Here is a 27,977-nt window from a genome sequence, read left to right as displayed (position 1 = left end):
AACTTTGACAACGGTGCTCCCCATTCCAAACAATTTCTGAGCACTCCCAATGCATGTATATCTATAAATTGCATTTATGGGTTACTACACTAATATATTATTTACATTATAAAACATTCAACAAAAATAGACTCTTTAAAGAACAGATAAAAAATATAAATACAAGTTCCCATATTTTCTTCCTGCTGCCCACTTTGGCGTGCCCTGCTGGAGGGCCCACTGAGAGGGGTAGTGGTCACCAGGGGGCAGGAGAGTGGGGTAAGGGGGACCCTGGGGCAGGAGGTGGGTGGCTGCAGGTCTGGCCCTGAGGAGACTCTGGGTGGAGGCGGGGGTGTCAGTGCCAGCGGGATTGACAGGCGGGAACCGGGGCACCGCGTAGCCCAGCGGGACTCATGAGGGACGTCCCGGCCTGAGGGGTGTAGGGCCAGGGGAGCCCGGGCACGGGAATCCGGGGCAGAAGGATCGGGGGCGCGAAGCTCGGGAGTGCGGGAACTGGGGTCCCAGAGAGTCGCCGGGGTTGGGATCCGGGAGCAGCCGCGACAGGTCCTCCACCAGGTGCCACTTCTCCTGGACTTGCTGCAGGGGGAGCCAGCGGCCGGTTACGAGGGGCGCCTCCGGCCACGTGGGGGCGGTGGAGGCCGCAACTGGCCTGGCGCGGGCAGCTCAGCGGTCAGCCGGCCCCGGCCCCGGCCCCGCCCCGCCGGCCCCGCCCCACCACAGACCACGCCCCCAAGCCAGAGACCACGCCCCGTCACTGTTCCGGGTCCGGTCTGACGCCCGGCTCTGGTCCTGCCTAGGGTTAGAGACCACGCCCCCTGCAGAGTCCCGCCCCCAGCCAGAAGCCACGCCCCATTACATCCCGTCCGCATCTCCAGAAGGCCCCATCACGGTCCCGCCCCGGCCCGGTCCGAGACCACGCCTCCACCAAGGTCCCGCCCCCGCCCTCAGCCCAAGGCCACACTCCTAATAAACCCCTGTCCCCAAGCCTCGGGCTATATTCCTAACGTTTGACTCCCGACCTGAGTGAGGCCACGCTTGAGAAGCATGTTCCCTCCTTCCGCCTTCCCCGTTTTTACTGCCAGCCTCAGGCCACACTCCCGGACAGTCTCGCCCGCAGTTGGGAGTCACCCAGCCTGGCGGACACTCACCCACATCAGCTGCTTCCGGAGCCTCTGGATGGCCCTCGCATTGGCGTGGGACTGGGAGACGCACACGGTCAGGACAAGGCTTTGGACAGATGGGGATTCAAGGTCAGTCGCCCCTCCCCACTTGCGCCCTCCCCACTCGAGTCTCTTAGAAATGCTTCCTGGGGTCTCTCCTCTCCTTCCCTCCCCGGGTCGCTGAGCCCCTCTCCTCGAAATGTCAGTAACTCAACAGCTGCACTGGGCTTCCAGCGCGTCTGCACCAGGCAGTGTGCCTCCCCTGTGGTCATTTAAGGTGCCTGCTTTACAGGTGAGGCCCCGTGGGGGCTGCCCAGGGGCCGAGGAGGAACTGCCAGGCCCATGCTGGAGTGCGCATGGGAGGGAGAACCCCCCTCCCAGCTGCCTCCTCCCTTCACCCCTGTTGTCCTGAGAGGCACCTGAGCAGGATGAGGAGGGGGAAGCTGAAGGCATGGGAGCCGAGGTAGTGGAGGGCACGCTGGCCGAGGGGTGGGAGCCGGAGGGCCACCAGCTCCGGGACCACCTGCCAGGGGGCTGAGTAATTGGTGAAGAGGCCGCAGTCCCAGGAGGAGTGGACGCTGAGGAGAGATGGCCAGAGGGTGGGCAGGGTCAGGGCCCTGGGTGAGGAGCTGCTTGCTCGCCAGCCTCCCGCCCCTCTGCTCCCTCACCTGCTGACCACATAGCCCAGGGGCACAGTGGCCAGGAGCAGGCCCAGGATGAGCACCAGCTGGAAGAAGAAGGTGGAGCTGGAGGCGCGGAATCGCCGAAGGGATGCCGTGGAGTTCCGCAGGAGGGTGTACTGGGAGCAAACAACAACAAGGGGGGGGTGGTGAGCCCCGTTTGCAGATGCCAGGAGTCTGAGGCCCCCGGAGGTGGGGGGGGGCGGTGTGAGGCAGGATGTAAGCCCCGCTCTGCTGACAGGTGCACCCCCTGCTCCCTCCCAACCCGTGAGCTACCTTCTTGATCTGGAAGGTGAGGAAGATGAAAGCACTGTTGAGCAGTGGCAGCAGAGGGCAGTAGAAGAGGCCCATCCAGGTGACCGTCTGCCCCGCCACAATGTCCAGCACGTTCTTGGGCACCAGGAACTCCTCCCGGCCCAGCCAGGCCCAGAACGGGCCCGAGAATCGCTCCACCAACAGCCTGGGAGAGGGGAGTGTCCAGGTACCCACCACCCGGGAGAAGCGTGTGGACCACACCAGTCACGGTCACGGACCATCACACACTCACTTGCCGGACGCACACATGTGTAGAACTGCTCACCCTTGGCTGTGACCACTGGCCATCCCCTGACATGCCCAGGCCACCCCCATTCTCCCTGTGGTGTCCCCACATGGCTCACCTCCTAGGTAGGGTGACAAGGAAGGCAAAGGCCACCGTGAGGAGAAAGTTGAAGATGCTCAGCTTGTACAGCTCCTCCCCCACCGAGTTCTCCCAGCACTGGGGCAGAGGAGGGACCTGTCACCACCCACCGTCCCCAGCTGCCCCTCACCTGCCCGTTGTGGGGTCTCTGTGGTACAGGATCCTTGCCTGCAGTCTGACATGATTGCTAAGTTAAAACCTGTGCCTCGAGGATAACATTTGGGTAGGGAAACTGCCACCCTGCATGGCATCTCATGTGATGTGAGTGGCGCCTCCTGGAGGTGTGCTGCTGGCTGGGCAGCTCTGCCCACAGGCTCTCAGCAAGGATAGACCCAGAGAGGGACAAGGAGATCAAAGAGCTGGGGCTTTGTGGAGAGGAACAGGAGGGACAGCCCTGATGGTCACCTGGTAGTCGCAGGCGTCATAGCCGTAGGACTTGCAGCTGGTCTTGTTTCTGCCAATGCACAGCACGGTCTGGCCCAGCGAGAAGGAGAACATTCCGAGGCTGGCCAGCTTCAGCACCACGCACCTGGGGGGTGGGGACTGTGTCAGGGGGCAGAGTCCAGGGACACGGGCACACTCTACCCAGGATCCAGGTGTGCTGATATCTGCCTGAGAGCATGTCTCTCCTGGGCCCAGGCCCCTCCAAATCCAGAGTGCACCCTCCTTCCAGCCTGCTTCATCCGTGGCAATGTTTCCCAAAGTGTGTTCCCTAGAATTCCAGTCTCCAGATGATTCATGGGAAAAGTGTTCTCTTTTAAAATCAGTTTGGGAAACACTGCACAGTTCAGCCGGCCTCAGCCCACACCTGGCCTGTTGACTCACAGGCATATACGGGCCTTCAGTTTCCTAATTGCAGGTGACATCTCTTTCTTCCACCACCTGTTCATACCCTAGTCCACTCACGCTGCCTCCTGAATCACACATCGTGCACACGTACTCCTGGTTAATGCATAACCGGGTTGTGCAGGCAGGACGGCCTAACCCGGAGCCATCGCGTGCACATTATATCCAAGCGTGGACTTTGAGTGCTGCCGCGTGGCAGGAGTCCGGCGGGGAACGGCGGTTCTTCTGTTGAGGGAGGCTGGGACAGGGGTGGTAGCGGCTTATTTTTTATCTCTCATCCTTTTGAGCACTTTAAGTTTTTTACCATGTGCTTGTGCTGTTAACTATTCAAAAAACAGGTTCAAACCAAGCACGGTCAACCTTGGAGGAAGGCTGAAGGGGCTCCAGACAGCTCCTGCTCCAGGGAAGCAGAAGGAAAGCAGACAGAGCCGAAGGCGGGGGCGGCAGAGGGAGAGAGAAGCCGGTGCAGCTCAGTGGGGGGTTCAAAGAGGGGCTGGGGGGTCCAAGGGGGGACCTTAGTCCTAAGGGGGGAGGCAGAGCCGAGCACGGGGCAGAGGAGAGCTCGCCTTTGAACCTGCACCCAGGAGGCATGAGGAGATTGACCTTGGCCAAGGCACTTTGTCCCTGCAAACCTCAGTTTCCTCATCGGTCCGATGGGGATGAGGATGGTGCTGACTTCACAGCTCACATGAGGGTTGTCAGATAAGGGGTGTAAACCCTCAGGCCCTCCCTGCCTTCCTCTCCCTCCAGACGATGTCCCACCTCTCAGTCTCAAGGGGCACACTCACCACATAAGGGTGAGGTTGACCTCAGTGTTGGGAGAGTAGTTTTCCAGCTGGACCAGGAAAACAAACAGCAGGGGACCCAGAAAGTTGACCAGGGCAATGACCCCAGGGGGCAGGTACTGGAGTAGCACAAACAGGGACTCCTGTGGGGAAAAGCAAGGAAGGAGGTGCCGATGCTGGAGGGGCCCCACCAGCTCCCCCATCCCCTACGAGCCCCTCAAGTGTAACTCTGGGACAGGCCCAGCATCCAGAAGCCCACGGGCTATTCCCAGTGGCAGCATGGCTGTCAGGGGCATGTCCACAGGGAGAGCCGGTCTGATCTGGCCGTGACAAATTGCTTTAACCTCTCTGAGCCTCAGTTTCCTCATCTCCAAGGTGGGACCACCCCATCTCCTCCTACAGTTCTGGCCAGGATTAAGTGAATGTATGTCAGTCGCCTGGTACCTCCTTGTTGTCCTGCGAATACTTGGTGGCCCAGAAGATGGCACTGATGGCCCCGACCACCAGGAGCCCGATGAGGATGTTGACCCGCAGGTAGGTGAGCAGGTGGCAGACCCTCTGGGCCCGGGTCTGTTGCTGCTCCAGCAGGAAGCGATGCCCCTCCTCCAGCTCCACCTGTCACGGGGCGGCCAGAGGCAGTTTAGGGCTGGCCCCCATGGGTCAGGGGGGCCGCCAGACAGACCCAGGCCCAGGTCAGGGGTGGGGGGAGACAGGCTGCCAGGATCTAGGCAAAGTTGTGGTGACACTGGGGCGGGCAGGGACAAGCTGAAGGTGGCAGTAGGTTTTATCTAGATTCCCCCTCGCTCCCTTGCACTGTGCAGGTGAGCGCTCACAATCAAACACCAGCACAGCCCCTGCCTCCAGCTATAACACCCTGTGCACATGTGACATATACGTGGTCACAAATGCTCTCACACTCATTCACACTCACACACACCTCACACTCACACATGCCCTCGCACGCACCTTGAACTCATTGCTGATCTCGTGCTTCTTGATGGTGGACGCTTGCTCTCCCTGGATGCAGAAGTCCCAGGAGGAGAAGACCTTGGCACTGAGAGGTGACTTGTACTCCTGGCCCAGGAACAGCTTCTGTGGCAGCCCTTTCACCATCCTGGAGGGGCGGGAGGCCAGGGCCCGTGAGGGAGGTGCATCTCCCGTCCTGGCTGGGCTCCGGGTCTGGGTGGGAAGCCCCTGGCAGCCCCAGGAGCAGGCTTTGGCCTCGGCCTGGGTGGGGGGTGGGCATCCAGGGGCGGTGGTGCCTGACCCTGAAGTCTGCAGCTGGGGACACAGAGTTTGGTCCCTGGAACCACTGATGAGTCTTACTGAACAGGGGCCAGGGCCTTCCTGATGACCTGGGAGTGCCATGCCAAGGGAGGGTGATCAGGGAAGACCCCCTGGGAGGAGGCAGAGGTGTGGGGCCCCCCCTCTCACCGCCGGAGAGTCCCACAGAAGCAGAGGAGCAGGGAGGCCAGCGGGCTCAGGAGGTAGGCCAGGCGGATGCTGTATGCTGAGCTGCTCTCAGGCCCCGCCCGGTACGCACCATAAAAGAGATAGGTGCTGTTGAAGGCCTGGGGATGTGGATGATGACACCTGAGCGAGAGTCTGTGCCAGGCTGTGTGCTAAATGCTTTCCCTGTATTAATTCATTAACTCTTACAATGACCCCATCAGGTAGGGAGTAAGAGTATCCCCATTTCACAGAGGTTCAGAGGGGTTAGGCAACTTGCCCAAGGCCACACAGCTTTGAGGAAGAGCCAGGACTGGAATACTGGAGCCTGCAGGGTAACTACTCATGGCTTCCAGGGATGAAGGTGGGGTGGTGCGTGTCCCAGAGGCCTGGACACTTCTCTCCTCTCATCCCCTGCACCCCCACCCCAGCTGGGCTCTGAGGGCAGTGGGCCTGGGCTGTGCACAGTGGCCTCAGCCTCTCTCTGACCCCATCACTGGCATGGCCAGTGTAAGACCGTCCACCTGGACGCCAAAATGTCTTTGGAGGCGTAGGGATCCTCTTGGACTAGGGTCCCCTGAGACCAGTTCTCTGGGTTCCCCAGCCCCCTGGTCCTTAGGAGACCCACTCACCCTGCCAGTTAAAACATTCCAAAGTTGATTGTGAAACCTGGGAACACCAGTCTGGGGCTGGTGGCCACTGGAGCACTGGAGGGCTATCGAGGAGAGAGAGGGGGCCAATACAGAAGGGTCCCCAAGGCATAGGCGAGGCTCTGCCCCTACCCGCTCCAGAGTCCCCTGCCGCCGGGAGGCCTGAGCAGAGCCCTGGGGATGTCAGGAGGTGTGCCATGCAAAAGGCGCAGGCAGGGAGAGTCCCAGGGCGGGACCCAAGCAGGAGGATGCCGAGGGTCAGGCAACACTCGGAGCCCTGGACCCGCCCCCAGGGTGCAGGTGGGCTCCCGGGCACTACTCCCTCCGTGGGCCAAGCACTCACTGAAGTTAAGGGGGGGGCCTGGGTCAGGGGGGCGCAGCCAGACCAGGGGCAGCAGGACGAAGCCACCGGTCAGAAGCAGAGTCAGCAGGTTGAGCAGCAGCAGGAAGCGAAGGAAGGTGAAGTAGGACTGGATTCCGGTGCCAAAGAGGCCTATTGGGAGAACAGCAGGTGGGTCAGGGAGGCACCGAGCCAGGGACCCCGCTAGGAATCCGAGGGCTGTGGGATGTGAAGGCTACGGGCTGTGGGTGACCAGTCTCACGGGGACCTCGGTTTAGTTGCCGCGGTGGGAGGCCTCAGCAGCAGTACCTCTGACGGCCACCAGGGGGTGCTGCCACCCGCCAAGATTGGGCCGTGGGTCCAGGGGCAGAGGCGGATGTGTGAGGATGGGGGGTTGGGTGGTGCGGACCGAGACCGACAATGGCAAGCGGGATGATGCCCTCCTCCCGTTTCTTAACTGGACACTGAGACTGCAGCGAGGGGAGGTGGGGGTTGGGGTGCAGGTCCTACCCCCGATCTCGTAGAGAGCCCCCTCCCAGAGCCCAAAGCCCCGGGCCAGCCTCTGCGCCGCCTCCCTCAGGCGTCCTCCCGCCATCCGCCGCCGGCGCCGCCACCGCTGCCAGCACGAGGTCTTCACCCCCTCGGGCTCCCGCAGCTGCCTGGGGTGGGGTGGGGATGGAGGCGCCCCTGTGTCACCCACCGTGCCCCCTCGGCCAGGCCGAGCTGCGCCATGGGCCGAGGGAGTCTTCCCACTGCTGGTGATTTCCACGCCCCCACCCAACAGGTGCATCTTCGCGGTGCCTCCCCCACCCCCACCGCTCGGCCTCGGCCGTGTCCTGGGCCCCGGGCACCCACCGGATGAAGCGCTTGTCCACCATGGCGTAGGGCAGCGCCCGCACGGGCTCCCGCGAGGAGCAGAGCCGCTCCATCTCCTGCTCCCACAGCTCCTCGCCCACCGGCTCGGGTTCTGGCTCCCCGGAGACCCGCTCCGAACATACCGACAGCTGGGGCAGCATCTCTGGAGGCGGGCAGGGGGTGGTGTTGCAGGCGCCGGGCTGGGACCCCCGCTTCCCAGGAGAGATGTGGGGCGCCTGTTGGGCGAGCCTCAAGTTCTTGGCTCTGGCAAGCCCAGACTTGAAGGCAAAGAATCCTGTTGGAGGAGATTTGGGCTCAGTCCCCATCCACCTCTAAAGCAACACAGGGCCAGGGGCCTCAGTTTCCCCATCTGTCAAATGGAGAGAAAGGTCCAAAGGGCACGGAAGGATGGGACTGTCACAGACAAAGCCAAGGCCAGGGGTGGCCCCAGATAAGCGCGGGGGTTTTGGGGGGAGGTCCGGGGCAAGGCCTGCTTCAGGACACCCTCACCTGCTACCTGTGGCCGCAGGCCTTTCCCGTCACCCTTTGGCCGGAGACAATTCCGGCTCTCTCCACGTGCTGATCTCCCCTTGGGGAGACGTCCCTGCACCAAAACTGGGCATCCTGCAGCACCCCGGATCCGGACGTACTGGGACCTCCTTCTGTCTTCTGTCTTGTGGTCCAGCCCCCAGGACTGGGTCTGCCTCGGTCCCCCATGGACCCCAGGTGAGGAGGCGTGGCCACAGCCCCAGCCGTGGGAAAGGGACGAAAGGACCCCTCTGCAGCGGCTCTCCCTCCCTCCCACCACGGCCCCCAGCAGTCCCTCGGCCGCAATTCTCTCTCCCACCTCCTCACGATCCGCCTCCTCCCCCTACCCTGCACCCATCTCACCTGGGGACAAGAGATCAAGGCCCCTTAGAAGCCCCCTCCTCGGACCGGCTCCCGCGCCTTCAGGCGGGGCAGTGAGGGAGCCGAGGGGAGGGGTCACATGACAGGAACCCCAGCTCCCCCCGCCGTCTCCTCCCCGCCACCCCTCTGCCCCCCTCCGGCAGTTTCCTCATCGCTCCACTGAGGCCGGCACTTCCTGGGCGCGCGGGGCGCAGGCGGGCAGGTGAGAGGCGCGCTCGGACTCCTGGCGGCGGAGCCTGGGACGCGCTGCGCGGGGGTCGCGCGCTGCCTCCTCGCGTGGGGCGGGGGCGACCGCGCCGGCGTCGGGCCGGCTCCTTCGGCTGCCGCCTTCCCGGCCCCCGGGGCCGCGCTGTGGCCGTTCCGACCGAGCCGGCGCTGCTCCTGCGCGCTCGCCCTGGCCCGCTCCCCTCCCCTCCGGCCTGGGGGGCGGCAGCCTGACGCGGGCAGGGCTGGGGGCGCAGGGGTCCGGCTCCTAATCGGCCAGTCGCCCCAGCTTGGCTGGGCGGGCGCGATAGTGGTTGGCTCCATCACATCGGGCTGAGTTATTTCTCAACTTCCCGCCTCTGCCGTTGGCGCCGAGGCCAAGGCGCCGGGCTAGCACCCGGCCTTTAGTGCTCACTCAGAAATCCACTCCATTCATGACTTGCTCAGGCCAAGGTCATCTTGGCCATTTTTCTCTCCTGGGATCCCCTGGGCACCCCGCGCTCCTGCCCTTCCTCCTTGCTCCCTCTCCACCAACTTTAGGGCCGGCTCATTTCATAGCTGAGCTCCGATGGCTTGTCTGCTTCCCCGCCTGGCTCCCCAGTTGGTTTCCAAGCCTCTCCTCTATGCCAGGCCCCTAGCTTGGCGCGGGTGCTGGGCACACAGTGGGCTCAGAGGGTGGGAAGGCAGAGAGCAGTCAGTAGGAAGTGGCAAGTGCTCCAAAAGGATTCAAGCCAGGAGGGCTCCCCAGAGGAGGAGACCTTCCAGTTGGGCCTGGGGTCATGTGAGTGCAACTCAGCTGGGGCATGGGTGTGTGTGGGGGGCAGTGGGAGGAGGGGCCTGGGCTGAGCAGGCCTGGGTCTCCACCCCCAGGTGCCCGTGCCAGGATCCAGCCTGAGCTAACCCCCTCGGGAAGCACGCTGGCAGCCGCACAGGCCCCACCCTGGCCCACCTCTGGCCAGCCCAGGCCCTGGACCTCTTCTCTGGAGCTGCATTAGGTCTCTTCATTCGGGCATCCTGGCTTTGCCCACCCGTTCTGCCCTCTAGGGGCCCTCTCCTTCCTTTCCCCCTGCCTGCCTCTCCAGGCCTCTCCCGCCCAGGAGTGTCCCCCACCGGCCGTCCACATCCCAGCCCTTTTCTCAAATCCGCGCAGCCTCTCCTGTAGCCTCTTGGTCGGAGTTCTCGGTGGAGCTCCCAGGTGGGCAAGACTCAGGCCCTGGCGGGTGACATGAGGCTGATGAACCCCTCAGCCCCCATGTCCTCAGCTGTGAACTAGGACACAGCGCCTGACTCCCTGGCTTGTGGGGAATACCAGAGAAAACAGCACTGGGGACGGTCACAAAGTGTCAGTCCTCCCGGAGCCTGCCCCCTCCTCCCCACCCAGCACACAGGAAGCGCCCTGCACTCTGGTCAGGAACAGCAGAAGCCACGCCCACGTCGGAGGGGGAGACAACCCCGGCCTGCAGCCGGCTCGGGAGTTTGTCGCAGGAGGCTGTGCGGGAGGAAGGGGTTACCCAATGGGCCTCACAAGGCGCCTATCAGTGGGGCTTTGCAGCATTGTGTTATTTGGATAATTGCCCTGGGAAGAGGGCGAGTCTGGAATTACTATCCCCATTTGAAACCTGGGGAAACTAAGTCCTACAGGAATTGGGGACTTCAAGCAGAGGTTGGGATCCACCCAGACGCTTGGCTGCCTGTACCCTGCTCCAGCCTCAGGGTGGGGTGCGAGGAGGGGTCGGAAGTTGGTTGGGACAGGGCGCAGCCGCCCGGGCCGAGCCGGGTCACGTGACTCCGGAGGCCCGCCGCCACGTGGGCCGGGCCGGGCGGTGCAGCTCCCTCTGGCCCCGCTAGGCCTGTGACCGTCAGAGGTCGCCCCCTGGGCCCTCGATCACTCCGTCCCCCTCACCCCGCCGTCCCTCCCCCAGGTGGTGGAGCCCAGACCGTGTTTGCTGGCGGACAGGTGAGCCGCTCGTGGGCGCGCAGGGCCGCTCCTCTCCGGCACCTTCCAGGTACGCGGCCTGGATCGGTGCTGCGTCCGGGCGGAGGCAGACCCCGGGCTTGGGGGCGGCGCCCTCGTCCTCCCAACCCCAGCTCTTCCCCAGCGGCCGGGCGGCTCCACCCCCTCCGAATTCCTTGGGGTCTGGGGCCACTGGGCAGTGAGTTCCCTCCCAGGTCCTCCCGGATCTCCCGGGGTTTGACTCTCCCCAGAGGGGCGGGGGCGGGGTAACGCAGCCTCCAGGCCACACCATCCGCTGGGGGCACCAGGGAGAGGCCGGTGGTGTGTGCCCGGAACCGGGATGGGGAAAGGTAGGGGGTGGGGGAGGCAGGTCGCCCAGGCCGGTACAACTGGCTGGAAGTGGGGGAGTGGGAGCCTGACGGGGCAGGGGTCAGGGGCTCCTGGAGTTGCGGCTGCCCCTGGGCTGCAGGTCGTCCTGGGCAGCAGCGGCTCCTGGAGGCATCGCTGCCGGCTGGAGTGGGGTTCCTGGAAATGGGCCCCACCCTGTCCCTCCCCACCTGGCTCAGGGCTCAGGAATGGTGCTCCCCGGAAACTCCTACGGACCTGCCCGAACCTGGGGTAGGGTGCCTGGGCGCTTGGTACCAGCCGGGCGGAAGTCCTTGGTGCCAGTGCCCAGGTGAACTCCCATCCCCGGGGAAGGCAGCCTGGGCCCCAGGCCAAAGCCTCTGAGCCCGGCTCACCTCGTCCTGCTCCCATCCCCACGCCCACTCCCTGCCTGGTGGAGAAGGGGTGGGTGGGGAGGCCTGTGGGTCCCAGCATGGAAGGGTGTGTCTGTGCAGGAAGGGGTTCCTGCTCCAGCGACTGGATTAGGGGGCACGCTGTCAGCCCCACCTCCAGCTGCTTTCCCATTGCAGGCCAAGTGGGGGCCCTCTGACCCATCTCTCCCCACGCTGTGCTCCGGCTGGAGGGAGGGGGAAGGGGCTGGGATTGTATGGGGCCTGGACTCAGGGGCTGGACCTCCTGCACGCGCCTAAGTGAGGGGTCCGTCTGGGCGCAGCCCTAGTGGCACCTGCTCTGTGTGCACACCTGAGCCTTGCTGGAGGAAGCCCCCTTGGGCTGAGCCAGTGGCTGAGTTCCTGGGAGTGAGGGTGGGGAGGAGGGCACAGGGCAGGGGAGAGCTGGGCTGCAGCCTGCGGGACTCCGCTGCTGGTTGGCACTTGTTACCTCCGCCCCACTCCCACGGGGTGAAGAGCCCAGACAAGGCCGCCCTGGTTCCAGTTGTCCCGGGTGACGGCAGAGCCTTCTGCCTGGACAAAGGCAGCTTGTTTAATGCCCGGCCCCCTCCCCCCAGCCAGCTGGCCTGGCCCGCCCTTGGGGTGATGGAATGGAGGGGAGCTGTTCTCCTGAGAACCGTCGCCCTTGCAGCCCCCCGCATGACCTGGAGTGATCGCTGTGTGTGTGTGTGTGTGAGGGGGGATGCTGAGGGGGGACACAGTGGCCTGGGGCTGGGGGCGGGTGAGGGCTAGCTGTCTGCAGGGCAGGATTTCCTGTGAGAGGAAGTGCTGTGGGTTTCGGGCTGGGCAGGGAAGATGTCAGAGCTGCCCTGACCATTCTCACCCGGAGGGTGGCGGCCCTGGGGGACACACCCCCTTCCCATTTCCCAGGGACTGGTGCCATTGAGGAAACCGATGGGGAACTGCCCAGACCCCACTCCTTTCCTTCCTCTCTCCCTCCGCCCATTCTAGCATGAGGTTTATTTGAGGCCACCCATGTGACCATTGTTGGCGATGGATGGGGGCAGGGTGGGGGCTCAGCTAGCTTCCCACGGCCCCCAGGGAGCAGGCAGTTGGTGGGGTGGGCAGGCGCTGGAGGCCAGCCTGAGTGCCACGCTCCATCTCTCCTCAGATGGGCTTCGGGAGGCTTCGGAGGCTGTGCCCGGGCTCTGAGCGGCCCTAGGTCTGCAGGCTGGCTGGGCGTGGGCCGCAGACATGGCCCAGCCGCCAGCCTTTGTCTTCAACATCCTGGAGACCCCAGAGGACCAGGGGTAAGTGCTGGGGGGCTGGGGGGCTGCGGGGCTGGGATGTGTCACCTGCAGGCAGAGGCCGTTTGGACCACTGCCGGATAGAAGGGGCAGGCTACTGGGGAGAGGGCTGGGTCAGCCCCAGCCTGAATTCCCACCCCCCATTCTCACCCCGGCAGCCAGGACCCCAGCCCCTATGATGAGAGCGAAGTGCACGACTCCTTCCACCAGCTCATTCAGGAGCAGAGCCAGCGGGCGGCTGAGGAGGGTCTGGAATTACGGGTCCTCCCCCAGAGGGAGCCGGGGCCCGAAACCCTGGGGGCCTCAGGTGAGCCTGCCTGGCCGCCCTGTGTGGTGCCGAGGGGTGCGGGCCTCCCCCACCTCTTGGGATGGCCGTCCCAGCAGTCTGTAGGCCGGGGTGGGGGGTGGGGAGGTGGGGAAGATTGCTGACCAGCAGGCTCTCCAGAACTTCTGGACATGTCTTTCTGCTTTGTAGGCAGTGGCCACCAGGCCCTCCTGGGGCCCGAGGGTGTCCCTGATTACAGCACGGCCACGCTCCGCATCTTGGCCAGCATGCCCAGTCGCACCATTGGTGAGTGAAACCCCAGCCCCTGGGCTGGGCCAGGGTTCCAGGCAGGGGTCTGTGTGCCTCAGAGCCAGGCCCTTTCGCCCGGCGCAGCCCCCTGCAGCCTCGCTGGGTTCTAAAAATGACTCCAGAGTCGTCACAGGGATAAAAATAGGCTCTTGGGAACCCAGTGGCATCTGAGGTCCCTTATAAAGAGACTTCACGGGCTCCTGGGGAGGGGGCTGCCTCTGCATCCACATGAGGGATGGGGAGGGGAGGCCCGGCCCTGCCTACCCTTACCGCCACGTCCACAGGCCGCAGCCGAGGCGCCATCCTCTCCCAGTACTACAACCGCACGGTGAGGCTGCGGCGCAGGGGCAGCCGGCCCCCTCTGGGGGGTGTGGGGCGCTCCGCCCGGCCCAGCCTCCGCCTCTATGACCTGGAGCTGGACCCCACGGCCTTCCAGGAGGAGGGTGAGTGAGTGAGGGGGGTCAGAGCCTCGGTGGGGAGGGGGTCAGGCTGGTTGGGGTGGGGGACCAGGAACACCGACCCAGGCTCCCCTCGCCCAGCAGGCTGCCTGAAGGCCCCCAACTGTGAGGTCCCTTTGCAGGGGTGGGGTCCCTGCCACTGGGGCAGAGAAGTGGGGCCTTTCAGACTGCGCAGGGTCTGGCCCACGACAGCAGGCCCACACGCTCCACAGCCTCTGTCGAGCGCTTGCAGTGTTGCAGATGCTGGTCTCGTCTTTGGGATGTGATGGTGGTAAGCAGGCCCCATCCAGCTCTCATGCAGCTTATGGTCTGCCCAGTGAAACAGATGGGAACCAAATAAACGGATAAGCGAGTGATTAAAGCTCAGATGCAGGCAATTGAGGAAAGGCACACAGCAGGAGAGCATCGTGGAACCGTCTAGACTAGAAGGATTCAGGGAGGCTTCCTGGAGGATGTGACACTAGGACAGAGAGGGCATGTGCAAAGGCACTGAGGTCAGAGGCCCTGGCCTGTCTGAGCCACGTGGAGGCCAGTGCACCAGGGCTGGGGAACGAGGGAGACTGGTCATCTCGGGGCTCGGTCTCACAGCTAGTCTTCCCCCAGGTGATCTCTGGTGTTCAGGTTCCCAGAAGCTCCGGCACTTTCTTGGGGCCCCACCTGTTTCCTCCCTCAGTTTACCTCAGGCCCCCAAATAGGGGGTGATGGAGCAGTGTGGGTGGCACAAGCTCTGGGGTCAGAATGAATACCGGTTGCACTGTGCAAACAGGGCCAGGTGTCGGCATTCTGAGTGTCATCTCCTTTTTTTCCCAAAGATTGGCCTGGAGCTAACATGTGTTGCCAATCTTCTCTCTTTTTTTTCTTCTCCCCAAAGCCCCCCCAGTACACAGTTGTGTATTCTAGCTGTGGGTCCTTCTAGTTCTGTTATGTGGGATGCCGCCTCAGCGTGGCTTGATGAGCGGTGCCAGGTCTGTGCCCAGGATCTGAACCAGCAAACCCTGGGCCACGGAAGCAGAGTGTACGACCGTAACCGCTCGGCCACGGGGCTGGCCCCTGAGTGTCATTTCTTATCTGTAAAGTTGGGGTTGGAAAATGTAGAAGCCCCTCTCAGGGCAGTTGTGAAGATGAGAGGAGGTGGGGAGGGGGCGTCCCCGGGCCCCAGGGGAGGTGGAGCGGGACGGCGGTGGGGTTGGGACTCTCCTGCTGCTGAGCGGGGCTGGGGAGGCTCAGGTGCCCTGGGGGTCAGGACGATGCCAGTGCGGACCAGGAGGAGAGTCCGGGTCGAGGGAGGGGGCTTTGGGCTGGGCCTTGGAGGACACTGGGAGCTCGACAGAGGGGAGAGGGCACTCCGGGCTCTGGGGCAGACGTGGCAGAGCGAGGACGTCCAGTGCTGGTGTGAGACAGGCGGGCAGGGTGGCGTCTGGCATCTATGGTCCAGGCAGAGCGGAGCCATCGGGCTGGCAGGGCAGGCAGAGGCCTGTGTGGGGTGGGCAGCAGGGGCAGAGGCCCATCCAGGGTCATGGCCACAGGGGCGGGAGCAGGGAGGGACGCTTTGGGGAACTGACAGGACTCCCTCGTTCTTCTCCTGCAGAGAAGCGGACCCTCCTGGTGAAGGAGCTTCAGGGCCTGACAGTGGCCCAGCGGGACCACATGCTTCGCGGGATGCCCTTGAGTCTGGCTGAGAAACGCTCCCTGCGGTCAGTGCCCGTGGCCTTGGGCGGCCCCCAGGCCCACTTCCTTGGCTGGGCTGGGTGGTGGGCGAGAAGGGCCCGAGCCTGTGGCAGGTATTCCCCGGGGCGGGGTGCTGGGCCATCCCCAGACCAGGCCCTGATGCCGCCTCTGCCCCCAGGGAGGAGAGCTGGACCCAGAGCGGGAAGCAGAGGGGCCCGCAGGGCCGTCGAGGGCTCCTGCCCTGCTGTAGCCGGCTCCGATATGCCTGTGGCCTGGTAGGAGCCCCCTGGGCCGGCTTCCAGGCCTCCGTCCGGGGTGGGCCGGGGCAGCGGGCGGGCAGGGGCAGCCACTCTCCCTTCTTCCACTGTCCCGCTGTGGGGTCTCCCAGCCGTCAGCCTAGCTCCAGTGGCGTGGATGACCCCTGCCCTCCGCTGTCCCCTGCACCTTCAAGCTGGGCGCCCGGGCTCTTTGCGCAGAGCTGGCCAGCTCCCCTTGGGGCCTCGCCTGCAGGACCTTTTGCCCTGTCCCCACAGGCCTTGCACAGCCTGGGGCTGGCGCTGCTCTCAGCACTGCAGGCCCTGACGCCGTGGCGCTACGCCCTGAAGCAGATCGGGGGCCAGTTCGGCTCTAGCGTGCTGTCCTACTTCCTCTTCCTCAAGACCCTGCTGGCCTTCAACGCCCTCCTGCTGCTGCCGCTGCTGGCCTTCATCGTGGGCGTGCAGGCTGCCTTCCCGCCAGCCCCCGCGGACTCTGTCCCCACCTTCACGGGCCTGGAGCTCCTCACTGGTGGGGTGAGGGCTGGCAGGGGCAGGGGCAGGGGCTTTGGGCTGGTGGGTACACGCCCTGGTCACAGCTTCCCCCAGGGACCCCTCGCCTCCCCGAGTGCTGTGACTCCAGGTGTCCAGCCAGCTCTCCTCAGTCCTCTTGTCCTGATTTCGGTGGGGTCTGGGAAGCCCCAGGATGGCCTTGGTCCTTTGTCCACTTCTGCATTCTCGCTGCCCCTGCCCTCGCCCTTCTCCTGCTCTGCCTTTCTCCTTGCCCTGCCCTCGTGGGTGTGCTGCCTCTGCCTCGTGAAGCCTGAGGGTGGTCAGGTGTGGGGAGCGGGGAGAGTCCCTGCCTCAGCCGGGCCTCCTCCCTGCAGGGCCGCTTCTCCCACTCCGTCATGTACTACGGCTACTACAGTAATACCACGCTGAACCAGCTGTGTGGCCCCCCACTGGATGGCAGCCAGTGCACCCCTGAGGCGGGGGGCCTGCCCTACAACATGCCCCTGGCTTACCTCTTCACCATGGGCATGTCCTTCTTTATCACCTGCATCACCCTGGTGTACAGGTAAAGGCCCTTTACCATATGCCCCTGGCTCTGAGCACCACTGATCCATCCATCCATCCTTTCATCTGGCTACCCATTCATCTATCAGTCCCTCCATCCATCCATCCATCCATCCATCCATCCATATCCAACCATCCATCCATGAACCCACTTATCCAGCTGTCCATTCATCCATCAGTTCATCTTTCCATCCATCACTCCATCCATCCATTCATCCATCCATCCATCCATTCATCCATCCATTCATCCATCCATCCATCCATTCATCCATCCATTCATCCATCCATCCATCCATATTCATCCATCCATCCATTAATCCTTTCATCCAACTACCCATTCATTCATCAGTCCATCCATTCTTCCATCCATCCATCCTTCCATCCATTCACCCAGCTACCCATTCATCCATCACTCCATCCATCCATCCCTCCCTCCATCCATTCATCCAGCTGCCCATTCATCCATCAGTCTATCCATCCTTCCATCCATTCATCCAGCTACCCATTGATCCATCACTGCATCATCCTTCCATCCCTCCATCCATTCATCCAGCTACCCATTTATCCATCACCCATCCATCCATCCATCCATCCATCCTTCCATTCACCCATCCACCCAAGGATATTTCCTCCCTTCCTTCCATCTACCTACACGTTAATCTATCCACCCATCCACCCCACAAACATTTGCTGTGCTTGGCTCAGAGCAGGAAGGTAAATGAGCATATTCCCTGTCCTTGAGGAGCTTGCTATCTAGGGGAGAAGAGAGACCAATGAGGAGGCCAGGAAGATCCAGGAGTTATGGAGCATTGCAGGAGTCAGGCTGGCTTCTCAGGGGAAGTGGCACTTGCCCCAGAGGGGGAGATTAAATAAAAGTGGGCAGGGAAGGAACAGAGGAAGGTGTTTTGGTTATCAGAAGAGGCAGTGCAAAGGCCCTGAGGTGAGCCAGTATCTTCTCCACCCAAGTCTGGGTAGGAGGCAGCCAGCTATGTCAGTGGGGCGTGGAGCCTGACCCCTCTTCCAGCCACTCATAGCTGGTGGGCACTGTATTGGACAGGGCTGATCAGGAGTGGCCGGCGGTCCACACCAGGAGGCGGGCAGGGGCCGTGGTGGGAGGCCCATCTAGTGCTGGGAGGGCTCCTCCGTGTGGGTGGTGGGCTTTGGCTGCAGGGAGTGTCCCGTCTGTCTTCTCCCCGGCCTCTGCGCCCCTCGTCACCCGCTGCCTGGCTCTGCTCCTCCCAGCATGTCCCGCTCTTTTGGGGAGAGCTACCGGGTGGGCAGCACCTCGGGGGTCCACGCCATCACCGTTTTCTGCTCCTGGGACTACAAGGTGACTCAGAAATGGCCCTCGCGTCTGCAGCAGGACAACATCCGAACCCAGCTGAAGGTGAGCTGCGTGGGGACCTGTGGCCCTGCCACCCGCCCCGTGTCCCTGGGACACCAGCCCCAGGCTGCACACTTCCCGCAGGTGGGGCCGCCTCTCGCCTGCAAGCGAGTGTAAGCGCCCACGGCCCTGGACCCCATGGGAGCCCACGGGAACGGAAGCCTCCGCTCACAGCGGGTTTGGGTGGGTGTGCGTGCTCTGGGCGGGCTTTGATGTCGGCCTGTCCTCCATCCTGAGGGGACTCTGGTGTCTGTCCACCCTTACCCCAGGCTGGAGGACCGGGGGCTGACGCTGTGGTGGGAGAGGGTTAGCTTTGCTCTCAGGGCCTCTCCGGGAGTCCCTGTGTCCTCTGGTCCCCAGCAGGCAGAGGGCGGTGGGGCTGTAGCTGGCACACGCTCCCGGCTCCCCACAGTAGCTACAAGTGAGGAGACTGAGGCACAGCAGTTCAGTCTTTTGCCCAAGGCCACAGGGCTCGAGGGTTGCTGACCTGGGCCATTTGGAAAGTTCTCTGCGTTTCTGGGGTTTCATGCTGCAGGATTTGCGTTGGGGAGCTCATGGCTTTGACCTGGCTAATGGGCCTTCATTGCCCTCAGGAAGCTCCCTGGGTTGACGGGGAGGCGAGGTGCTCTTTGCACCTTGAGGCTCCTGGTCAGTTGGGGGGTACCCACCTGCACTGCAGGCAGGATGGCTCAGGAGGCAGGGCTGGTGGGGGAGGGAGGAAGGGGCGGGTGGGAGAGGTGGGGGCTGGCCTTGGGAGGCAACAGGAGCCCGGGTGGGAGCGGGTGGACACAGCAGGGGGCCGGTGGGCATCAGGGGCAGGGCACAGCCTTGACACCACGTTTTGTGTTCTCTCTGTGCTTGGAGACAGGGCCTTAGTGGAGGGAGGGACAGGTGGGGGAGTTGGGGGTGAGCAAGTGGTGACCCCTCGGTCCCTCCAAGCCTGCCTGGGTGTGCACTCCGTGTCCCTGTGTGCGTCGTGCGTGTGTCTGCACTTCTCTCTATGTGTGTCTACGCCGTGGACTGAGTGATGGGCTCGCTGTCGCCGCAGGAGCTGCTGGCTGAGTGGCAGCTGCAGCAGGGCCCACGGAGCGTGTGGGGGCGGCTGCGGCAGGTGGCTATCCTGGGGTTCGTGTGGCTGCTGTGCCTGGGGACCACGCTGGGCTGCACTTTGGCCGTCTACGCCTTCTCTGAGCTCATGATCAAGGTGCGGGGAGGGAGTGGGCAGCCCCTGGGGGCTCTGGCTGGGACTGGGAGCCCGCCCAGGGCCCTGTGTGACCTGTGGGATGTCCTGCCTGTCCCCCCATCTGTCTCGCGCTCTCCCCTCCTCGCCTTTTATTTTCTCGTTTTCTTTGGGTTTCTCTTTTCTTTTTCCGACCTGTGCCCCCTCTTCCTGTGTGGTTTGAACACGAGGCCCGGGGTGGAGGGTATCTTGGGGGAGGGAGGTGCTGCCCGCCAGTTCCCACCCCCTCCTTCCGCCCTGTGCACCCCGCCCCGGGGGGAGCCCATCAGTGGACCTGGCCCCATTGATGGGGCGTCTCTGGTGACCACTGCCCCTCCCCCTGCCCTCGCAGAACCCAGTGTCTGCTGAGCGGGAGTGGGAGCTGCTGGCCCTGCCCCTGGTGGTCTGCCTCCTCAACCTGGGGGCCCCCTACCTGTACCGTGGCCTGGCCGCCCTGGAGCGGCACGACTCCCCCATACTGGAGGTATACGTGGCCATCTGCAGGTGTGTGACCCGGTGGGGCAGGTGGGCCTTCCTGGGCCAAGGCCTCTGTCTCCCAGGTACCCCTCCCTCAGCCTTCATACCTCTCGTCCTCCGCAGGAACCTCATCCTAAAGATGGTCATCCTAGGGATTCTTTGCTACCATTGGCTGGGCCGCAGGGTGGGCGCCCTGAAGGGCCAGGTGAGGGTGGGCCCGGGCGGTGCGGGGGGAGGCGTCTGGGCCCCTCAGGAGGGGCTGCCCTGGTCCCAGGGGCAGGGGTGGAGGAAGCAGCCCCTCACAGCAGCCCTGCACGCCAGCCCTCACCTGGCTTTATCTGGGCTGGTGGAGAAGCAGATTGGAGGCCCCCAGGTGGGCTGGGGGGAGCAGGGGGGTGGGGGCAGCGGGGACTAAGGCCCCGTCTGTCTCAGTGCTGGGAGAACTTCGTGGGCCAGGAGCTGTACCGGCTCATGGTGATGGACTTCGTCTTCACGCTGCTGGACACGCTTTTCGGGGAGCTGGTGTGGAGGTGAGGCCCCCCTCCCCCCACCCCTCCGTGAGCATGGGTCCCTGCCCTCGTCACCTGGGCTCCCATCCTCGGAAGGGCTCAGAGCATCCTCACCTGCATGCTGGGAGGGGTCACCTGGGAGGTCCTCAGGCCCCTGAAGTGCAGGACCTGACCTCCCAGATGGGGGTCAGAAATCTCCACCCACAGTGGGCTGGGGCTCTTTTGCAAAAGATGGTTAAACTGAGAAAAACACCTGCGAGACAGGATGTAGCCTATTTTTAGGTCGGAAAGGAAAACAGCTTTCAAAATGATGTGTATAGCCGTAGTCTTGGTCTTGTGCAGAGAAAAGAGGGTCGGAATGGAGAGGTAGAAAGTGGGGGGACATTTTCAAAACGCCACGGCAGCCACTGTGGGGGCCAGCGCTGTGGGGGGTTTTATCTCCTTCTTTTTGTGTTTTGTTCGAGAACATACAAATTTATGATAAAAAAATAAGATTTTCAAAAAGCAGTGAAACGTTTGATGCCGACTGTGTCTACACCTGGCTGTGTCTGTAGGTGCTCAGAATAAGGACCCAGATGAAGTCTAGAACCCCCCCAGGGTGGGGACCCCGGGCTGCTGTCCCCCCAGCCTTGCTGAGGGGCGGGCAGGGACGCCAGCTCCTCGTGCCGGTGCCCCAGCTGGGTGCCTGTCTTCCGGGGGCACTGGGGTTGGTCTTGGGGGGGGCCCTCCTGTGTGACCGTCAGGGCTTCCTCTGCCCCAGGTTCATCTCTGAGAAGCAGCGTAAGAAGCGGGGGAAGCCAGAGTTCGACATTGCCCGCAATGTTCTAGAACTGATTTACGGGCAGACGCTGACCTGGTGAGCGTCTTCCACTTGCCTCACGCTTTCCCCGGCCCGGCGAGGGCTGATCCCCTTTCCCCCTCGGCCCTTGGCAAGGCCCAACCCTGCGATCCTGGAGTGGCCCGGGCCCTGAGTGCTCGCCTCCCAGGAGACTCGGTCTGCGCCCGCCACTCTGCCTGTGCCCTCCCCAGGGTCCTGAACCCAGCCTGGCCCAGAGGCCTTTTAGCCGTGGGAGCAGCCCAGGGGTCGTGACTCCACCCTCTGGACTGCAGCCCCTCCTCTCGCCCCTCCCCAGGCTGGGGGTCCTCTTCTCGCCCCTCCTCCCTGCCATGCAGATCGTCAAGCTGCTGGTCCTCTTCTATGTCAAGAAGGTAAAGGTGGCGCTGGGGCCCCCGGGGGCGTCGGGGCCTTGCGAGCGAGCGCGCGCAGCCATGGGGCTGTTGGGCTGGCAGACATGAGCTGGGACTTGGGACCTCTCCCCTGACCCAAGTGGTACAGGCCTGGCAGCCCGGGGCCACCCTCTGGGGTCAGTCCCACGTCCCCAGGGGACCAGCTGACCCCCTTCCCCTGGCATCACTGTCCTTGAGGTGATGCCCGGCCTGTCTGGGGCCGTGGTCGTTAGCGGGTGCCCGTGTGTGCTGGGCTGGGGCTGAGGGCTGGGAGGCTGGGAGGCGCGCTGAGCCTCAGGTCCTCCTGGCCGTGGGAAGGACCCTGGCCCTCGGTCCTCGGGTGGGGGCGAGGGGGAGCGAGCTCCGTGGTTAAGAGTCGGGTTCCCCTCCTCGCTGGCCCTCTGTTTCCTCATCTGTGCAATGGGGACAGTGCTCCTGGGGGCAGGCTCAGACGATGTTTATAAAGCACGGGGTGTGGTGTCTGGCCCGGCAGAGACCTCAGTCACTGGAGGTGGCACTGTCAGTGCCGCCCGGCCCACAGGAGCCTGGAGGTTGGCTTTCGGGCTCTTTCCAGCCCGGTGCTCAGGGTCCCAGAGTGTCCATCTCTCTGCGGGGCTGCCGTGGCTGTGGCGGGGGTGGGGGCGAGCCTTGCTGTGTCCTGGGGTCTTGGCTTGGCCGCCTGGATGCACGGCCCCCTCCCATCCCCCCGGGAGGCCCCGAGGGCCTGGGGGGCGGCAGGGCGGTGGCAGAGCGCAGCCTTTGTCCTCAGATGAGCCTGATGGCCAACTGCCGGGCGCCCCGCAGGCCCTGGCTGGCTTCCCACATGAGCACCGTCTTCGTGTCGCTGCTCTGCTTCCCCTCCTTCCTGGGCGCCGCCATCTTCCTCTGCTACGCCATCTGGCAGTGAGTGGTGCCCGCCTTTGGGGCGCGGGGGCTGGAGTCGCCCCAGGACTTGGGGAGGTGCTGTGTGGAGGAGCCTGGGGGCTGTGGTTGGGGGCCGTGGCTCGGGGTGATGTGGAGGTCACCTTTGTCCGGGCTGAGGGTTCAAGCTGCCCTCCTCCCCCAGGGTGAGGCCCTCGAGCATCTGCGGCCCCTTCCGGACCCTGGACACCATGTATGAGGCGGGCAAGGTGTGGGTGCGCCACCTGGAGAAGGCGGGCCCCAGGGTCTCCTGGCTGCCCTGGATCCACCGGTACCTGGTGGAGAACACCTTCCCCATCTACCTGGTGTCGGCTCTGCTGCTGTGAGTGGGGGACGGGGGGCGTCAGAGGACCGGCCCGGCGCACGCCCCTCCCTGCCCCTGGCTGCCGCGGGGTCGAGCCTGACCGCCGTCTCGTCTCCGCAGGGCTGTGATCTACCTCAACATCCAGGTGGTGAAGGGCCAGCGCAAGGTCATCTGCCTCCTCAAGGAGCAGATCAGCAACGTGAGTCCCCCTCCCACCTCCACCCCTTGGGGGGCCACCTGCTAGCTCCCCCGCCGCACCCCCCATGGACCTGGGCTGTTGAAAGCGTTCGTTTGCCAAACCCGTCGTCTTGATCGCTGTGCGTAGTTTGTATTAAGCGGAGATGCAGACACGAGGCAGCTGGGGGTCCCGTCTGCAAAGCCCCGGCGGGGACGAGGGCTCCGGCGGATCTGACTGCGGCCGCAGTTGAGAACAGGCGTTTTAGGGTGTGCGGCCCTGCGTGGGCGCAGACGGTCTCTGTGGGGGTCTTTGAGAAGCTGGAAATGGCTGCTGGATGTCCTGGGGGACCCGTGTTGGTGCATGGACCCTGTTCAGTGCCCTCATTTTGCAAACAAGCGGAATCGGGTTGAAAGCGGCTGGGACTGAAGCGTGTCTGTCAAGCACGTGGCGGTCTGTGGGGACCAAGCCGGGGTGATGGGGGCCTGCAGGCCCAGGGTGCTCCTGCCACCCCGGCTGCTGAGCCCAGCCTGAGAGGAGCCCGGCCTGGCCCCAGACTGTCCCTCCTTCGGGACTCGGTTACTGGGCCTCCCATCACGTTGAAAACCAGATCCTGCCCTGTCGAGCCTGGCTCACCTGGCCTGGCGTTTTCCCCTTCACCCGGTCGCGTGCTGCCCGGGGCTGGGCTGGCTGCGCAGGGGGACCTGCCACTGCAGTGCGTGGTGGGCTCTGAGCACGCCCCTGGGGCCTGCCATCATTCTCCCACCGCCATTTTCTTCTTGTTTTTTCTGGTTTCCTTTTCCTCCTGCGTTCTTCACTTGTGCACTTAATGCTTGAGCCCACTTTGGGGCCGGTGGGTGCCTGTGTCCCCAGGCGTTCACTGCAGGGCTGGGCGGCGGCTCCTCTGCGGCACTGTGCTGATGCTGTGTTACAAAGGACTCGGGGCTCGGGCGCGGGGTGTGGGCAGGCGGGCCCTGCTGCTGGCCACCTGGGGCAGGGCCGCTCCGGCTTTTACGGGGTTATCGATAACGCGGTGCAGCTGACCCAGCTGCCCTGGCTCACACGGTGCGTCTTGCAGAGCTCACAGCGGCCGGAGCTCAGGGCCGGGCGTTCTGGCAGAGCTGGCGGCCTGGCCACAGCTGGTGGAGGCGGCTTTCTGCCAGCGGCCCTCCTGGGTGGGCTGGGGTCTGGGGCACCGGGAATGCATCCTGACGAGACTGCTCTTTTCTCTTTGCGAGGACTCCCTGCAGGGAGGCTGGTCTGGCGGGGGGCGGGGGGGGGGGGGGGGAGGGAGGGGTGCTGGTGGCTGCTGAGATCCGTGCTGCGGAGGGGCCCCAGGGCCCAGGCTCAAAGCGTGGTGTGCTTTCGCATTCAGTTGTCGAAAGAGCCCTGAGTTGGCCAGTCCTGGCTCCAGACGTCAGCGTCCTAATCACAGAACTGAACGTGCCACGTTACGTGGCACAAGGGGATAAGGGTTGCAGATGGCATTTTTGCTCATCAGCTGACCTTGAGACCGGGTGGTGATCTTGGACTGTCCAGGTGGGCACAGTGTAATCACAAGGTCCTTAGAAGTGGAAGAGAGGGGTGGGAGAGTCAGTGTCAGAGAAAGATGTGAGAAAGCCCCAACCGGCCACTGCAGGCTTTGCAGATGGGAGATGGCCCTGAGCCAAGGGACGCGGGTGAACTCCAGAGCGCGAAAAGGCAGGAAAGATTCTCCAGAAGGAACCAGCCATGCTGACACCTTGATTTTAGCCACGAGACCCATTTTGGACTTTAGACCTCCAGAACTGAAAGGTGATGAATTTGTGTTGTTTTAAGCTGCTAAGTTTGTGGTACTTGGTTAGAGCAACAATAGAAAACCCCGTGACAGACATTCTGATCCTCCTTTTATAGGTGGTGACTCTGAGGTCAGAGAGGAGGTAATTTGCCCAAGGCAGAGTTAGTGAGTGGCAGGGCCAGTTGTAAATCGAGTCAGGCTGGCTCTGTGGTCCACGCTGTGCAGCTCATCACATTTCCCTTTTTACCTTGGCCGCTAGGATGCTTCGATCTCTCTCGTGCTCTCTCTCTCTCTATGCCCCCTCCTTGGCTCTTGGTTTTTCCTCGTCCTTATTTTGGTGCCTCTTTCCCCCTTCTTTAAACTTTTTGTGCTTGTGATGTTGAATACTCCTTGTGAGCTCCCTCAAGGGCAGTCTGGAACAGATGGACGGACAACTTCAGTTCTCTCACCTTTTGCGTTCTGGCCTTTTTAGGAAGGGGAAGACAAAATCTTCTTAATCAACAAGCTTCACTCTGTCTACGAGGGGAAGGAGAGGAGCAGGTGAGGGGCCTTGGAGGGGTCGGGGCCACTCTGCGCAGGAGTGTGGAGGGGAGAGGGACCAGGCACTGGACAGGGAGGGACATGGTGTGGAGCTGGGGGGTGGGGAGGGAAGTGGCTGCGGGCTCCCTGGGTGGCCCTCCCGGAGTCCCTGGGAGCCTCTCGTGACCCCCTGCCTGCTCGCCCCTGCTTTCCTCCTCAGGTGTGTGGGGCTTTTGGGGGAGGAGGCAACCTGTTCAGTTTGGTGAGAGGAACACGGCAATGAGAGCCTGTGGGTGGGGAGGTCGAGCGGGGTCCTCATGCCCTTCCCTCCTCTTCTCTCTGCCTCTCCCATTTCTTTACAAGTCGGGGGTGCCTGCCACAAAGGTGGGGGGAACTCCCCCAAATGCTGTGTCTCAGCCTTGGGTGGCCATGGGTGGGGCCGGGGTTGCTGCTGCGGCCCCACGTCTCACCCTTCATTTGTTACCTGTGGTTCAGCCCAGGGAAAGGGAGATGAGTTCAGACAGCTTCCTGCTGCCTGGACAGACAGACACACGGGAATACACAGCCCCCCCAACACTCCCCCCGGCCAGGTGGGCAGGCTGAGGTCTGCAGACACCCCCCGCAGGCAGGAGCCCCCTTAAACAAATGCATCAGAGGGGATCCGAGCCTTTGCCCAGCCCCTCCCACTTCTCTCTAGAGCCTTCTTTACCCTCTGAGGCCGAATGCAGCCCCTGAAGAAGGCTGCTGGGTGTCTGGCCCACCAGGTTGGAGGGACCACAGCCGCCCCTGGCTGACTTCCCTTTGTGGCAGGGTTGGGAGAGCCCAGGAGGCCGAGATGCCCCCAACATTGCCTGCAGATGAGCGGGACGCCCGGTAGGACAGCGATGTGTCTGGCAGCCCTGTGTCTGCTCACAGCTCGGCCTGCACCCTGTGTCACCCTCCGTCCCCACGGCCCTGCAGGCAGAGATGCTGGCCCGAGACTGCACTGGTCCCTCTGGCTGACCCCGCTTGGACACAGGAGGGTGACAGGACTCTGTGGCCATCTGAGGCTGGGGCTGGAGGGTGGGTGAATGGGACCCTGCCCTGCCCAGACTCTATTTATTCTGATTAAACATGTTTTGCAAAATGGGTTTGTCTCTTGGGAGCCAGGGCCTGCCCAGGTGTGCGCAGGGCCTTGCCCCTGGGCCCACAGCCTGCCTCCCGCTGCCCCGTGGGTGACCTCCCGGCCGAGGTCGTGGGAACCTCAGCCTCCTGCACAGGCAGCTCCTTCAGTTCCTCCTTCTGGCTCTTGAAGGCACCTCCCTGGAGACCACACCAGGGCCCGCAGCCTTCCTCTCAGTAGTCACGGATGCACTTCTGGATGGACGAACGTGAACTGACCACTTCCTGCGGTCACGAGAAGCCCGGGAGACGCCTCGGTCGGGCGCCCCCAGGCCCGGGCTGTTTCAGCACAGATGAAACACGCAGTGGGGCTGCGGTGCCGAGCACAGGGCGCCCTCTGCTGGCCGAGCCCCAGGTGGCAGGGAGGGACCGCGCCGCAGCCTGAGCCCAGCAGGCCAGCGCTAGGGGGCGTGTCCCCGGTGAGCCTTTAGTGGTTAGTGGGGTGGGGGGCAGGAGGGCAAATTTAGGGAGGGACCTGGGGGAGGATGACATTTCAGTTGTGACTGAACCAATGGGAGAGGAGCCTGCCAGGCAGAGCGGGAGGGGGTCTGGTTGCCTGTGGCTGTAGGGGTGGCCCCAGGTCCCGCCAGGCTGTTTGAGGAGCCTGTGGGGTGAGGGAGCAGGGTGCAGGGAGGAGGGGACTAGGCTGTCACAGCCCCAGTGTCTCATGTCCGCAGGAGCTGGGCACAGGGCCCTGGGTGGGGAAACGAGATCAGAGAACAACGGGCCCCAGCACTCCTCATCCCAGAGGGGAGCCCAGAAGAGCGGAGCTCTGGCCTGGCTGAGGCAGTGGGCAGAGCCAGGTGAGACCCACAGTGGGGATGCCACTGCCAGTAGCGGTGCCCCCGGCTGGGCCCACGCTCACCCCAAACTGTCCCTTTCCAAGGACAGTCCCTCAGTGGTGCTCCTGTGTTTGGCAGAGGTCCAGGGGCAGGTGCCATCTGTTGACTCAGCTTCAGAGGCTCACCTGGCGCCAGCCAGACTTCTGTGGGTGGGGCATGGCGCCCTCGATGCCCCTGACAGATCAGGGTTCCTGGGCTTGTGGTGGCCGATACCAGCCAGCTGTGCTTAAGGACCTCGGCCAGTAGCTGGCGCTGATCCTGGGTGGCAACTCTTGGCTTTTATCTCTGGGCATGAGCGCCGCTGGATGAATTTGCATGCGCAGTCCAAGAAGTGCACAGCTGACCTGGGGTCTCTTGGCCAAACTCACCTAGCCACTGTAGTCTAAGTTATCACGGATGCCCTTCCTGGGGGATGAGTGTAAACGTACCTCTTCCAGTTTGACCTGGTGTTACCATCAGTTCTCATTTACTACCTCACTGCCTCGCAACAACTAAAAGTCAGGACGAGCTACTCAGGAAAACAAGTGGAAGGCTGGCCCAGGGTGCGTGCACAGCATTACCGTGTGCGATGGTCAGCTCTGTGTTATTTACTGGAGCACTAAAGGTGCTGCTGCGAAGGTACTGCGTGGATGTGTCTAACACCTGCAGTCAGTTGCCTTTAAGATTATCCCCAAGGGTGCATTTGGGCCTCATCCAATCAGTTGGAAGACCTTAAGAGCAAAACAGCTTTCCCAGAGAAGAGATCCCGCCTCCAGGCTGCAGCAGCGGCTCCGGCTCCGGCCTGCCTGCCGGCTAGCCGCAGACTCCAGACTCGCCAGCCCTGCTTTGTGCGGGCCGTTCTCTTTACGTCCACGTCCATCTCCTGTCGGTGCTATTTCT

The 27,977-nt window shown here is 63.3% G+C and overlaps 2 protein-coding genes across 23 annotated transcripts; one reads left to right on the top strand and one right to left on the bottom strand.

The window, feature by feature from the left end:
* Positions 1-58: 58 nt before the first annotated feature.
* TMC8 (transmembrane channel like 8) lies at positions 59-8,520 on the bottom strand. 5 transcript variants are annotated; one of them, XM_014863115.3, is made up of 16 exons: positions 8,336-8,520; positions 7,445-7,739; positions 7,100-7,248; positions 6,593-6,742; positions 6,232-6,314; positions 5,585-5,721; positions 5,117-5,264; positions 4,595-4,765; positions 4,154-4,293; positions 2,925-3,048; positions 2,500-2,597; positions 2,117-2,300; positions 1,829-1,959; positions 1,580-1,738; positions 1,149-1,227; positions 59-576 (listed from the first exon to the last, which is right to left on the bottom strand). In XM_014863115.3, the coding sequence occupies exons 2-16, from the start codon at positions 7,603-7,605 to the stop codon at positions 391-393; spliced, it is 2,100 nt and encodes a 699-aa protein (XP_014718601.1). In that variant the 5' UTR covers positions 7,606-7,739; positions 8,336-8,520; the 3' UTR covers positions 59-390. The 5 variants fall into 5 exon arrangements, 4 of the variants coding, with proteins under 4 accessions (XP_014718601.1, XP_014718608.1, XP_014718592.1 ...); XM_014863122.3 differs by lacking the exon at positions 8,336-8,520 and adding an exon at positions 7,955-8,128; XM_014863106.3 differs by lacking the exon at positions 8,336-8,520 and having other exon boundaries at positions 7,445-7,902.
* On the top strand, positions 8,110-26,221 carry TMC6 (transmembrane channel like 6). Of its 18 annotated transcripts, none has more exons than XM_070483720.1 (22): positions 8,110-8,170; positions 10,480-10,563; positions 12,417-12,555; positions 12,711-12,859; positions 13,028-13,123; positions 13,411-13,569; positions 15,173-15,278; positions 15,431-15,527; positions 15,786-16,043; positions 16,394-16,584; positions 17,826-17,970; positions 19,016-19,171; positions 19,539-19,690; positions 19,787-19,868; positions 20,096-20,193; positions 20,933-21,028; positions 21,306-21,381; positions 22,169-22,302; positions 22,466-22,642; positions 22,745-22,823; positions 25,049-25,116; positions 25,906-26,221. In XM_070483720.1, exons 3-22 carry the CDS (start codon positions 12,500-12,502, stop codon positions 25,970-25,972), a joined length of 2,442 nt encoding a protein of 813 aa, XP_070339821.1. In that variant the 5' UTR covers positions 8,110-8,170; positions 10,480-10,563; positions 12,417-12,499; the 3' UTR covers positions 25,973-26,221. The 18 variants fall into 18 exon arrangements, 14 of the variants coding, with proteins under 14 accessions (XP_070339821.1, XP_070339824.1, XP_070339825.1 ...); XM_070483723.1 differs by lacking the exon at positions 8,110-8,170 and adding an exon at positions 8,461-8,555 and having other exon boundaries at positions 10,480-10,514; XR_006512748.2 differs by lacking the exon at positions 8,110-8,170 and adding an exon at positions 8,485-8,555 and having other exon boundaries at positions 22,204-22,302.
* Positions 26,222-27,977: the final 1,756 nt, after the last annotated feature.

Source organism: Equus asinus, chromosome 13 (assembly GCF_041296235.1).
Source record: "Equus asinus isolate D_3611 breed Donkey chromosome 13, EquAss-T2T_v2, whole genome shotgun sequence".
Classification (NCBI taxonomy): Eukaryota; Metazoa; Chordata; class Mammalia; order Perissodactyla; family Equidae; genus Equus; species Equus asinus.
This window is presented reverse-complemented; position numbering and strand designations above follow the sequence as displayed.

What these genes read in the sequence shown, in the direction of transcription:
- TMC6 (XM_070483720.1), top strand. Translation starts at nt 12,500, where the DNA reads ATGGCCCAGCCGCCAGCCTTTGTCTTCAACATCCTGGAGACCCCAGAG. An exon ending in TGGAGCTCCTCACTGGTGGG is followed by an intron (nt 16,044 to 16,393) that starts GTGAGGGCTGGC and finishes TCCTCCCTGCAG; the next exon opens with GGCCGCTTCTCCCACTCCGT. An exon ending in CTCTGCTACGCCATCTGGCA is followed by an intron (nt 22,303 to 22,465) that starts GTGAGTGGTGCC and finishes CTCCTCCCCCAG; the next exon opens with GGTGAGGCCCTCGAGCATCT.
- TMC8 (XM_014863106.3), bottom strand. Translation starts at nt 7,770, where the DNA reads ATGGGGACTGAGCCCAAATCTCCTCCAACAGGATTCTTTGCCTTCAAG. An exon ending in TTCTGTGGGACTCTCCGGCG is followed by an intron (nt 5,265 to 5,584) that starts GTGAGAGGGGGG and finishes CCGCCCCTCCAG; the next exon opens with GATGGTGAAAGGGCTGCCAC. An exon ending in GTCAACCTCACCCTTATGTG is followed by an intron (nt 3,049 to 4,153) that starts GTGAGTGTGCCC and finishes CCCACCCCCCAG; the next exon opens with GTGCGTGGTGCTGAAGCTGG.